This window comes from Aspergillus tubingensis, assembly GCF_013340325.1.
Source record: "Aspergillus tubingensis WU-2223L DNA, scaffold_9, whole genome shotgun sequence".
Taxonomy (NCBI): domain Eukaryota; kingdom Fungi; phylum Ascomycota; class Eurotiomycetes; order Eurotiales; family Aspergillaceae; genus Aspergillus; species Aspergillus tubingensis.
Genome location: NW_023336283.1, coordinates 1800738 through 1812874, shown reverse-complemented (window position 1 = coordinate 1812874; position 12137 = coordinate 1800738). Strand labels below are relative to the sequence as shown.

Genomic DNA, 12137 nt, shown 5'->3' with positions numbered 1-12137 from the left:
ATCTGGGTGAACAGCAGCAGGCAGCGGTAGTAAGGTGAGTGTCGGCGTCACCTCCAGCTTGATCAGGCGGATACCCGGGTTCATTTTCCCCGCCGCCCGCCACATGTGACCCGCCTCAGCCCTTATCCGGCTGCCCTACCTTGCAACCCGATCCGGCATCCCGCGTTTCCCCTCCGCCCGATCAAAACATCAACATCAACATCAACACCTTCAACTTTCGCATTGCCTTTGCACACCTGTGCAGTCGATAACGACATTCAATTCGCTACACACTAGACAGTTATGATGTCTCGCCCATCCTCCATGGCGCAGCGCCCCCTCACGCTTACAGAGGAGCTCGAGAAGCTCGAGCAGTCAATCACCCTGACCCTTCAAGGTAACAACATCACTTGTTATAGCTCCTGCATACATCTCTAACTTTAGTCCTCACCAGAGATCGACCACAACTTTAGCCAAGCCCACCGCATCGTCACAACCAACATTCTCCCTCTGGTCGAGCAATACGCAGAAAGCTCCCGCGACGTCTGGGATGGCGCAAAGGTACATCACCTACCCATGTTCCCCAACAACGACCCCTGCAGGCACTCTAACTTCCTACCAGTTCTGGAAACAATTTTTCGAAGCCAGCGCCAATGTCTCCCTCTCGGGTTACGAGGAGAAACCCGAAGGAGAAACCACCGTCCAAGAACCGACCAACCTGACGGCCGAAGAAGACCAAACCGTTACCGAAACAGCCGGCGAAGACGACAGCCAACTCCACCGAGCCGACGACATCGAGCTCACTTCCCTCAGCCTCTCCTCCCACAGCACCCCTCGTGTCGCCGGCCACGACAACCGCTACGCTGCCCATGACGACGACACCTCATCCATCGCGCACCCAACCCCAGATACCCGCTTCCGCGACGATGATGACGACGAAAACGACCCCTACCTCCCCACCACCCCAGCCAAATACTCCTCCGCCAGAACCCATCACTACACCGACGACTACTCCCACAACCAATCTCATACCCCGATGTCCTCCTCACCATTCATCCCTCCCGCCGAAGACCCAATCATGCACCAGATGGCCGACAAAACCTACCGCGTACAAGCCACCCCTCTCGGAAAGGGATACGGATACGAGTCCCGGTCCAAGTTTACCGTTACACCAAAGACAACAAACAATAGCAAGAAGTACGCGTACGATGACTCTCCAATTTCCAGTCCGGAGCCGGAAGCCCCGAAATTGCATGCGGAGATCTTCTCGTCTCCTATGAAGGGCGTGGAAACGCCGAATACGGGCCGCAAGAGAAGACCTAGTGCGAATCGGCTGCGGATTACCCCGAAGCCCGGGATAAGCGTGCTGACTCCTGCGCGCGGCGGTGGCGGCGGCGGTGCGAGACGATCGGCTTGGGACAGTGATGATGACTTTGATGACGGGGATGAAGACTTGGGTCCGAGTCCGCCTAAGACGATGCAGTTTCACATTCCGCAGAGTCGGTTGATGAAGACGCCTGGTTAGTCTACTTGCTCCCCTGCCCCTGTCTATCTTACTTGGTTTGCCCTTTCATACATGCAGTACACGCTAACCAGAGTATGCTACAACAGCCAAGGAAGCATCGAAACGCATCGTGGAAGACCTACTCTTCACCGCCGGAGCCAACGACACAACAGACGACCTGCCAATGGAACAAAGTCCGAGTATCATCCAACGAGTGGAGCGACTGGAAGATGAGACATTCTAGATAGCCGCTACTCAAATATAATACAATATTTCTCCCTCCTTCACATGTTGTATCTAAATCACCGTAATATAAACACGCTAGACATCATACACCCTACAAAATACACACGCGGTAAACGACTGCAACTCCTACAACAACTTATATACAACTAGTAGACAAGCAACTAAAGCACAATCAATCAAATACTACTACAACTCCATAACTCGATCTATCTATCAATCAAGCAGCAACAGCAACAAATCAGCTAACTAATCACACACTCACGTCCCTAACGACAAGACGCCAACGCTCACTCTCGATCTCATCGATAACTTCAGGAATCGCCTAACAAACATACCACAATCCAAAGGCAAATGAGTTTATGAGAATGGATATAAACCGAGGGGGGAATGGTAAAGAGAGACACTGAAGGAAGACCCTGGTCAGGCATATACATACCAGACTGTGGTCCCCGCACAGCGTACAGCAGGATACGAGAGACAGATCGACTGCATCAGGAGAGAGAGCAATATCACATCACCATGGACTAAGAACTAGCTTCGAACCTGCGGGATAAATCAAGCAAGCAAGCGGAGAGAGAGAGGAAATGAGACAGATTACATGGGGTAAATTCAAAGAGAGGGGGGGAAGAGGATTTGGGAAGGAAAATGAAAACTGAGACACATAAGGGTATCGACGGGGAGGCAAGGCGCTGATCAGATATATCATTCGAGAATGATGGTGGCAGGGCTTTTGAAGGTTTGATGAGGCATGATGTATTGAAAGAGGATGGGTGAATGAAGGGGGGGAGGGAGAATCAAAAGACCAAGACATCCGTGCCGCCGTGATATATGTACAACTGTCGTACTGACAGGGTTCGGGGTATTCTAATGAAGAAAGGAAAATGGGAATGGGGTGCATGTCACTCCAATAGCCAAAAGTGGGAAGAACGATTCGAGAAGCAAAAGAAAATGGGAAATGTACCGTTTGCATCCTCGCGCCCCTCCAGACCAGGCCGATGGTTCAATCAAAAACGAAACTGATAGCGTTCTAACCCTGCAAACCCATGAAGATTTCCTGACAGTTCTCAACCAAGAATTTCAAGACCTCATTCTTCTTCTGCACATCAGTCATTTCACGTGCGAGACTCTCGGGCCGCATGATGGTTGGCGCAAACACCACGGCGATGTTCTGGCTGGTCATCAGGTTCTCCTTCTCGCGCTCGACCACGCGCTTCAAGTGGAACACGAGGAACTCGAGCACATCCTGGTGAACGCGCGGCAGCTCGCGCAGATTCTTCTGTAGATGTTCGACCCGGGCGGGCTGAGAAGTGATCTCGCCCGAATCGATGATCTTCTCATAGACGTCAAAGGTGATGAGCGGCATGGGCAGCTTGCGGAAGTACTGCTTCAATGCAGAGGTCACAGCATGAATATCGAGGTCAGGATCGGAAATATCGTAATCCTGTGGAGAGCGCTCGAAGCCTTCCCGAATAGTCTGAATTGCAGAGCTGGCGCCAGACTTCCGGTAGATACCTTCCATATCCATACCTAGGTGGACAGTTAGCATTTCTAGCGCACGTCCGTAACTGACACCACATACCTCGTAGTTCGACCTCCTGAATACAGCGAGTAATGATGGCAGGGATGATGCTCTTCTCCTGCTCCATGCGTTGTTCCAGATCTGTACCGAAGAGGCCTGCTGATCTATATTAGTTATCTGCTTGTATGCAAGTGGAACAAAAGTAGCGAGATACTTACCACCAGGAGCAGGGGTTTCAGCCAGAGCAGGGACACTGTCAGTTTGCGGCATCCGTAGTCCTGTTTGTTTGCTCCGCTGGTTGCCGAAGAAGCCAAATCCGGGGCGACTTGGATCCTGCGTCTGGGAGCGTGGCAGACCCGGGTTACCCTCAGCGGGTGTCGCTTCGCTCGACATGAAGGCACCCTTGAGACCCTTGGTGACACCCTTGGCGACGTTTTGACCGCCCTTTTTCCAGTTGAACTTGCGAGGCTGTCCCTTTCTGATGCTAACCACTTGAGGTCCGGGAACGATTGTAGCTGGTTCAGCCTCTTCTGAGATGTTTGTCGTTGCTACTGTAGGAACCAGATCACTGTTGGCCGCCTTGAGAGCATCAATAGCGGAGAGGGACTTCTCCTTGCCATGAGAGTAGATACCAAGACCGTTAGCCCCACGACCGTCCGTCGGGTTGGCCTTATAGAGCTCTTGGATCTGATGCACCAGCTGGTTGTTCAGCTCTGCCAGTTGAGCGTTCTTGGAGGACAACTGCTCGAATTCCTGGAAGCTCTTGTCCTTCATACGGTTCAGGTTGGCCAATTCCTCCGCAGCATCGTTACGTTTCTGCACCAGTTCTTCGATCTGTGGCGTAAAGGTATCCTTCAGCTTCTGTATCGATTCCACAAATTCCCGCAGGACATGGTTGGTCAGCTTCCCAAGATCGAGGGAGCCACCGTTGCCACGTTTCTCAGCCTCAAGGTGCTCGGTCAGCACGGTGAGTTCACGCATGGCAATCTCCTTCTGTGCATCCAAGACCACCATCGTAGAGCGCTTCTCGTGAAGTTCAGTGTTAACCTGCTTGACATCGGCACTTGCATTCAGCATCGCCTCCATCTCGGCGATCTTCTGTTCCCGATCGGACACGCGTTGCCGTTCCTTGCGCAGCTCATTACGCAGCCATGTCACTTCCTCGGGTCCTGCATTCTCAGGAGAAATCACAGACGGGCTCGCCAGGTCGGGTATCGCTGCAGATCCGTTAATAGGCGACTTCGGCCATTTGGCGTCCCTTGATAGGCGAGAACCTTTATCGCTGTAGCTGCGGCCATGGCGAACAGAGTTCGAAACGCGTCGTAGGAAAGACTCACTCGTCTGTGCATTGTTGCCATCGTCCGAGCCCATGATACGGGCCATATCTTCGTCCATGGTGAAGTCACCGCCGCCGCTGTACCGCAGCAACGAGGGAGAACCCGCACCGTCGGTTTGGCGGTAGGATTCTACCTGTTGAAGAGTGCTGATAGAGTTGGGACGCGCGGGGGGCTTAGCCGGATCGTTCAATTCACTGCGTGGGGTCCACGTGGAGTCGCCAGTCCGAGGTGTACTCCTGCTCACACCGGTCCTGTCAGTGGATCGCTCGCTCCACTGGTCGCTGGGGGTAACAGAGGACGGGCGAGGAGACGTTCCGGGCTCTTTCCTCGATGGCTGATGCAGCCTGCTCTCCAGGGAATCGGCCCGTTTTGGATGCTGCACGCTCGTGGAGGACAAGAACGACTGGGCAGAGTCTACCGATCCTGTCGTCTCATGCAAGCGACGCAGCTCATGCGAAGGCCGAGTCGGAAGTGTGGTGGTATTGTCACTGGCAGTTCTCTGAAGCTCTGGGGCCAAACCCTCTCTTTGGACGGTTGCCGATTTAGTGCTTTCGGGGCTGGGAGTGGAGAAAGTGCTGGTCTCTTTACGACCCAGGTCAGACCTGGAACTGCGAGCGGAAGCCGATCTGGCGGTGTTTGTGCCGTTGGCGAGGTCATCCTGACGCCAACGTGCCGCGTCAAGATCACCGCGGTCCCGGCCCTTTTCCTGGTACGCAATATGCGGAGATGAGCTTTCCGACCCATGAGGCGATTTTCCGTACGTTGTGGCAGGTAACTGTCCGCGCGCAGACCGCTGTTCTTCGGAGGGGTCGAACGCAACAGGGATCAAGAATTCACCACCGCCATCTGCCTCCGGTTGAGGTATGACTGAGTGTCGATTGCTTCGGTAGGTGCTCGAAGGGAGAATTAGGTTGTCTATAGAATTTTTACGAGTTAGTCCCTCAGACACCACAATTTTCACAAACCACAGAGTATCCTACCTTGATTATCTGCAGCCGCACCGGTAGCAGAAGCGCTTCTGCCCCTTCCTGCGTCCAGCGCAGGCGCAGCTCCTCGCAACGTGGTATCGGGGTTTGCATCTGAATACGCATCGGCAGCTGCCTCGTCGGAGCCACGAGGCATCGGTTCGGGGTCCTCCGAGGGCAAGGAAGGGAGTGATTTGTCTAGCTTCATGTTCGCCGGCGTCTGCTTCCTCGACGGTGCTACATTCCGATTCCTCTTTCTTCGACGCTGCATGAGGGATTCATGGCAGTCCATACAAAATATACCCTGCGAGGTTCGAGCATAGCGCAGGTTTTCGATCTTCCTTTTGCAGTTCCGGCATCGAAAGCATTGTGCGCAGAAAGCCTGCTCGCCGGTCAAGATGGCGAGATCTTCGATCTTGTTCCCACACGAACTGCAGCTGTACGTGCAGTTGCTGCAGATCAACGAACCATCCCCCAAGAGTAGCAGGTGTGCGTCGGAATCGAGAAGGGTACCGCAGGTGCTGCAGCAAAAACATTCAATGTGCCATCGATTGCCCGCTACACGGGGAGTCAAGAAAGGAGCGGTCAGCCACTTGTCAAAACAGGGGTCAAGAGGACTCAATGCAAACCTACCAAGTTCGAAAGCTTTGCCCTCTTCTAGAATCTGTTCGCGAAGAAAGCTAGGTTAGCATGCGATAAACATTGTTACTCCAGTCAGAGCCTCCTGCATACCTCTCCACAACCCTTGCAAGGATACGGGATATCATCCTGGTCCATCGGCGATTCTGGGTACGCGGGGGACTCCATCCTGTACTCCTCGCTCTAGTAGCGACCGAGACAAACAAGCTAGGCACGGCGAGTCGATCGAGGAGGTCAACGATAACGTGAATCCGGGGATGCGCCCGCGATGCTAAGGTCAGAGTGTTTTCTTCCAAGTCGTTCAGGAGTTCTCGATGTTCCGTTACGCATGCGACGAATTCAAAGTGAAGGCGTGAATGCCGGTCTTGTTCGACGAGTAGAAATATCGCTAGAATATCATACAGCGAGGGAAATGCGAAACGGGGGGCTTGTCAGGACGGGGGGTGTGTACAAGGGCTGTAGTGCCGGGGGGGATATGCGGGAGGGAGGACACGAGTCCGCGCGCAGAATGGAAAATGCAATTAACTCCCACCACCAACAGAGAGCAAGAGAATGATAGAATGACGAACGAGTCTAGTGAGTAGAGTAATTAGATTAATAACAGGGTTAGTCGCAGATCGACCAGGGTCAACATGGTGGAGGAGGGGGAAGGGGGGAGGGGAGAGAGGGGGGGGGTGGAAGTGGGAAAAGACAGGGAGAGCAAATAATAGTAGCAGCTGCTGGGAATTTGGTTGATGAGCAGCGCGAAATAGGCCGCCGGACCAGACCAGCAGCAATGCCGACCAGGGGCAAAAAGACGGGGGGGAGGGAGGGAGGAAGGACTATCACTAACCAACTACCTGGCCGCGGACGGAAAGCAACAATAACCTACTACAACCACCACGCACCACGTCAGACCAAAAGGAAAAGAAATAACGGAAACAAGAGGAAGGAAGAATGAGAGCCAGTCAACGGGGCAGATAATCGAGCAGGGGGAGGAAGAGGAGGGTGGAAGTAGAGTAAAAGAGGTTGAGTGAGAGATCGAGACGAAAGAGAGTTTGAGGCCGAAATGAAACACACCAAACGGGGAGCGTTGTTTCAGATAGACTCGCCGCGCGGAACCCCATCATCCTATCCTATTCTTACTTCCTTCTCCCGCCATGATATTAGCGAGGATGATTGTGGTCAGAGCTCTATTGTCTGGAACAATAACACTTTTTGGAGGGAAAGTGAATCACCCCCCCATTCATTCCAAGTGAATCCACTCGTTTTCATTAGTTATGGCCTCCTTGGATGAGACACCCGCGATACGAGGCTTTCCGAATACGATACTGGCCACCTTCCCAATCTGGCAGAATCTGGGCTGTGTTTCCGCCGGTATCTATAGTATTGATGGTATGGCTGATACGGTACCCGTCAGTTCTCAACGCCTCAGGCAGCCACCGACTCGGAAGTTCTATACAAAAGCCAGCAGATACTTATACGTCCAGTAAATTAAAGCTTCTATGTACACTATCCAATCATTTCCAAAAAAAAACGCCCTTCAAACACAATACGAACTCTAATGCCAGTACCCGGGTGAGATTGCGCCAGTATCCCAAATCAATCAATGCTTTCATCAGATGCTACTATGTGAGTCGCGTGGAGAGAGGAGAATCCCATATCGCAAGATGCAGTCAAGTCCCACCCTCAAAAAAGACGGAAGGCTTGTCATAGATGACCCAGCACCATCATTCTAAATTATGAAGGGGTGCTTTTGGTTCTTTCCGTGTGCTTTTTGGTACAGCGGTGCCGTGTTTCAGTTGCCCATCTTCATTAGGTCTCCAGCGACTGGTGGATCACACTCGTTCGATACGTCTCACTGCGCTGGATCAGCTCCTGATGGGTTCCTTGTTCCGCACAGCGGCCCTCCTCAATCAGATAGATCTGATCCGCTCGGTGGATCGTGTTCAGTCGATGCGCGATCGCGACAATCGTCGTGCGGCCCGCTAGCGTCGTCAGGGCTTCTTGGATCTTCTTCTCCGACTCCACATCCAGTGCGCTCGTCGACTCGTCCAGCAGCAGCAGCCGTGGCTTGCGCACCAGCGCGCGTGCAATTGACAGGCGCTGGCGCTGCCCGCCTGAAAATTGCTTGCCGTCGTGGCTGCACATCGTCTGGTACCCGTCCGGCAGGGCCATAATCACGTCGTGGATGTGCGCCATGCGACACGCCGCTTCGATCTCTTCTTGGGTCGGTTCATGGCCGGGGCAAGCACCCAGACCAATATTGAATGCGACCGTTCCTTCGAACAGAACATTCTCCTGAGGCACCAAGGCGATATCATCCCGGAACTCAGTGCCTAGCTGCCGAGTCACGTCTACTCCGTCGATGATCACCGACCCGGCTGCAGGACGGTAGAATCGCTCCAGCATGGCAAAGGTCGTCGATTTGCCCGATCCGCTAGGTCCGACCAGCGCACAGAACTGACCGGGCTTGATGTCCAGGCTAAGTCCTTTTAGAATTGGACGTTCAGGCCGATTGGGATACGTGAAATGCACCCCACGAAGCTGGGCGCCGATACCGTTGCCATTCGTCTGACGTACACCCCGACGGGGCTTCTCTGCGGCCTCCACATCCTGTGCTGCGGCTTTCTCCTCAAGCAAACTGCTTGAGGGCTGCATGCTCTGCGTGGAACCCGGAGCCAGCTCCTCCTCCGCGGAGCGGGTAGTGAGCAGATCAACAATGTTAGACGACGCCAGACGGGCCTTGGAGATATCCGGTGCCAGAGCAAACATTTGACCACAAGACTGCGTACTGAATAGCAGGCAAGGCAGGACAATGAAGAACTGAGTTTGGGAGTAGAGCCCCGATGCCACCTGCTTCGATCCCCACCAATACGCGAGGGCATACACCAAGTTGCTGATGCTAAACGCCAATGCCAACCAGGCATTGCCATGTGCAATAGCTTTCATGGTGTCCCGGTATGGGCGGCGCAGGGCTCGGACGAACACTTCCTGAGATTGCTTCTCAAGGGAGAATGCTGCAACAGCACGAATGTTATCGACGGCCTCGACTGTGATGGCCGTGGCCTTGGCAAATGCCTTCTGATGCCGCTCAGTGAACTTGGCTTGAACGCGGAGCTTCATCATGCCCGCTATAAGTAGGACTGGTATGGTCGGAAACAAGACAATAGTGATTTTCCACGCGATAGCAAACGATATCACCAACCCGGCTACCAGGTTGACGGCTGTAGCAAGGAGGAGACCGATAGTCGATCCGGTAATGCCACTCAAAGAAGCAGCATCCCCGGTGATATAAGTGATCAAAGTTCCTGGAGTCCGGTCCTCCATACCATGCCATTGTATGGTCTGGCTAAGCAGCGATCGTAGCGACAGCACCCGGAGCCGATACAGAATCTTATCCGCTGCCCAGCCAAAGGCGCAGCCGCCCACCACATTTGCCGTAAGCTCGACCAGGGCAAGGATGAAAAAGAGCAACCCATAAAGGTTGCCACTATCACTGATGGCATCAGAAGATCTGCATGGGCTTAGACTGCCAACGGTGTGGCCAAACACAATCGCCTCGGCCGAGTAGCTACCTCCAATGATGACGGACATACAGAGCCCGAGGCAAATCAACGGCAGGTTGGCCCGCACCAGAGAGAACGTGTACTTGATGGTGAACCAGCCCGAACGCTTCCTCTTCTTTCCTTTGCTCCCATCACCATCTGTGGAACCAGGAGGTACCTCACCGCACACCGTGTCTTCAGTGATGTCTGAACCCCCAATGCCTACCAAGGCTTCCTTTTCGTCTGTCGGCTGCACACTCTCGTGAATACTGTTCGTGGTGATCATATCGTGAGGGCTCCTTAAATCTTCAACGCTCAATTTACCCAGGTTTTGCAGCCGTACCATTTCTGCGTACACGCCGCCCTGCGCCACGAGCTCCGCGTGGGATCCTTCCTCTGCGACACGTCCAGTCTGTACGACAACAATCTTGTGTGCATTTTTGGCAGTAGCTAGTCGATGTGCGATCGAGACTGTGGTTACTGTTTCAGATACTTTGGCCAGTGCAGCCTGGATAAGTTGTTCGCTGGTGGAATCCAAGGCAGCCGTAGCCTCGTCGAGAATGAGTAAGCACGGTTCTCGCACGAGAGCACGAGCAAGAGCAATTCGCTGCTTCTGGCCTCCACTAAGCTGATTTCCTGCTGTTCCAACATGGGTTGCGAACCCGTGAGGCAAAGCATCGATGAAGTTTAACGCATTAGCGCTGGCGGCAGCCTCCCTGACGAGTTCTACAATCTTGGCAACACAACCGTCGAAGCCGGTAAGAGCATCGTTCTCGGACATGCCTTCCCTGATCTTTACAGCAAGTTCCGAAAGACTTTCATCGAGAATGAACGGGGCGAGCCGTTGATGCTTCTCTGCGGATGAAGCCACCAGGCCGTACGCGATATTTTCCAGGATTGTTCGATCCAACAAAGCCGGTTCTTGTTGAACAAAACCGATATTGCCTCGCAAGTGTCGAACATTGAGATCTCGGAAACTCTTCCCTCCAATGGTCACATCGCCTGATGCAGGGTCATAGAATCGTTCTAGGAGAGAAACCACGGTTGACTTTCCACCACCAGAGGGTCCAACAATGGCGGTATGCTTCCTAGGGGGGATGACAAAACTCATTCCCCGGAGTACTGGAACGTCTGGTCGAGCCGGGTATGAAAAATGAACATCTTTAAACTCAATGTTCTCCTTTCCGAAGGCAGTCATCTTATCACCGTCGTCTGCGGTCCCATCAATGGCAGAACGACGATTTATCACGGCTAGAAGTCGCTCCGAGGCACCGGCTGCTGACGCAAAAACATGGATGAAGGGGGCGACCTGACTCAGAATAAAGGAAGCATCGATGAGAACGAAAATGACTGTGTATACAGCACCCACAGATATACCTGAGTTGTCGTGGGCAACGGAGTTCGAGATCATCTGGGAACCTTCCCAGAAAGCCAAGGCGTTGGCTGAATATGCAACAAAGTACAAAAACCCAAGTTGCGTAGCATGCGTACCTGCCTTTTTGAGGGCATCCATTGATGACCTGGAGAGATAAGTGGCAAATCGCTGCTCCAAGCGGTCGTTGGCATTGAAGGCATGAACCAGTGTCAGATGCGATAGACTGGACGAGGCAATCGACGTAGCGGCATTGATATTGGCTGTGATCCGGCTCGCATATTTTTTAATGAAGTGACCTCCAACCAGCGACATGAGAAGAAAGCAAGGCACCACTGATACCAGCATGCCCGCAATCTTTGGCGCCTTGATAAAAGCCACGATATAGGCGGTCACGAAGTATGAAATAGTGGAGATCACCAGGCCCACCTTCTCCGAGGTCCCCATCTGCACTGTCTCAATGTCACTGACCAACCGGGAGATCACATCGCCCGAAGGAAGTGACTCGATGAAGTTCATGTCCTGCCTAATGATACTTTCAAAGTATCGCCTGCGATAACGGCGCGCCAGACGTTCGCTCACCAAGCACCAACATGACGTGTAGATATAGATGATGAAGAAGTTCGCTATGGTGATGTAAATCACATAAAGAACTTCGGTGCGTACACTGGACGATAAACTTGACGAAGCGTTGTCCGAGGTGGAACAAGTAGTCGAATTGAGGTTGTTGATCAGATTACCAAATACAATTCCGAGCAGAGGAAAGGGGATTCCTCCAGCTATCCCAAAGATCACGCCGCATACAATAAGGAATACGTCGAATATCGTGTAATCCAAAGAAAAAAGAAGGTGTACGTAGGCGAAGAACTGCTTCAGGTGTGCTTTGGTTGGGATTAGTCCATGGAGAGATCGCATCTAAATGCGAAGAGGTTCACCCAAGTCAGTACATGCTGCCCATCCCTCGAATGAGCGAATTGAACATAACATACCAAGCCATAGACACCATTGGAGTCTGCCCGCCCTTCAGACACTGGGTCTGGGTCTGCCAT

At 53.0% G+C, this 12137-nt stretch overlaps 3 protein-coding genes across 3 annotated transcripts; 1 reads left to right on the top strand and 2 right to left on the bottom strand.

Annotated features, from left to right (window-relative positions):
* Positions 1-303: 303 nt before the first annotated feature.
* Positions 304-1727, top strand: AtWU_08669 (DASH complex subunit ASK1; the record flags this gene model as incomplete). The annotated part of the gene is made up of 4 exons (XM_035503777.1): positions 304-376; positions 434-540; positions 602-1499; positions 1591-1727. 4 exons carry the CDS (start codon positions 304-306, stop codon positions 1725-1727), a joined length of 1215 nt encoding a protein of 404 aa, XP_035359670.1.
* Positions 1728-2756: 1029 nt separating this feature from the next.
* On the bottom strand, positions 2757-6357 carry AtWU_08668 (putative Rho GTPase activator Rga; the record flags this gene model as incomplete). The annotated part of the gene is made up of 6 exons (XM_035503776.1): positions 2757-3256; positions 3309-3404; positions 3467-5500; positions 5566-6108; positions 6184-6214; positions 6283-6357. The coding sequence occupies 6 exons, from the start codon at positions 6355-6357 to the stop codon at positions 2757-2759; spliced, it is 3279 nt and encodes a 1092-aa protein (XP_035359669.1).
* Positions 6358-7983: 1626 nt separating this feature from the next.
* AtWU_08667 (ABC transporter ATP-binding protein) lies at positions 7984-12137 on the bottom strand (the record flags this gene model as incomplete). The annotated part of the gene is made up of 2 exons (XM_035503775.1): positions 7984-12003; positions 12078-12137. The coding sequence occupies 2 exons, from the start codon at positions 12135-12137 to the stop codon at positions 7984-7986; spliced, it is 4080 nt and encodes a 1359-aa protein (XP_035359668.1).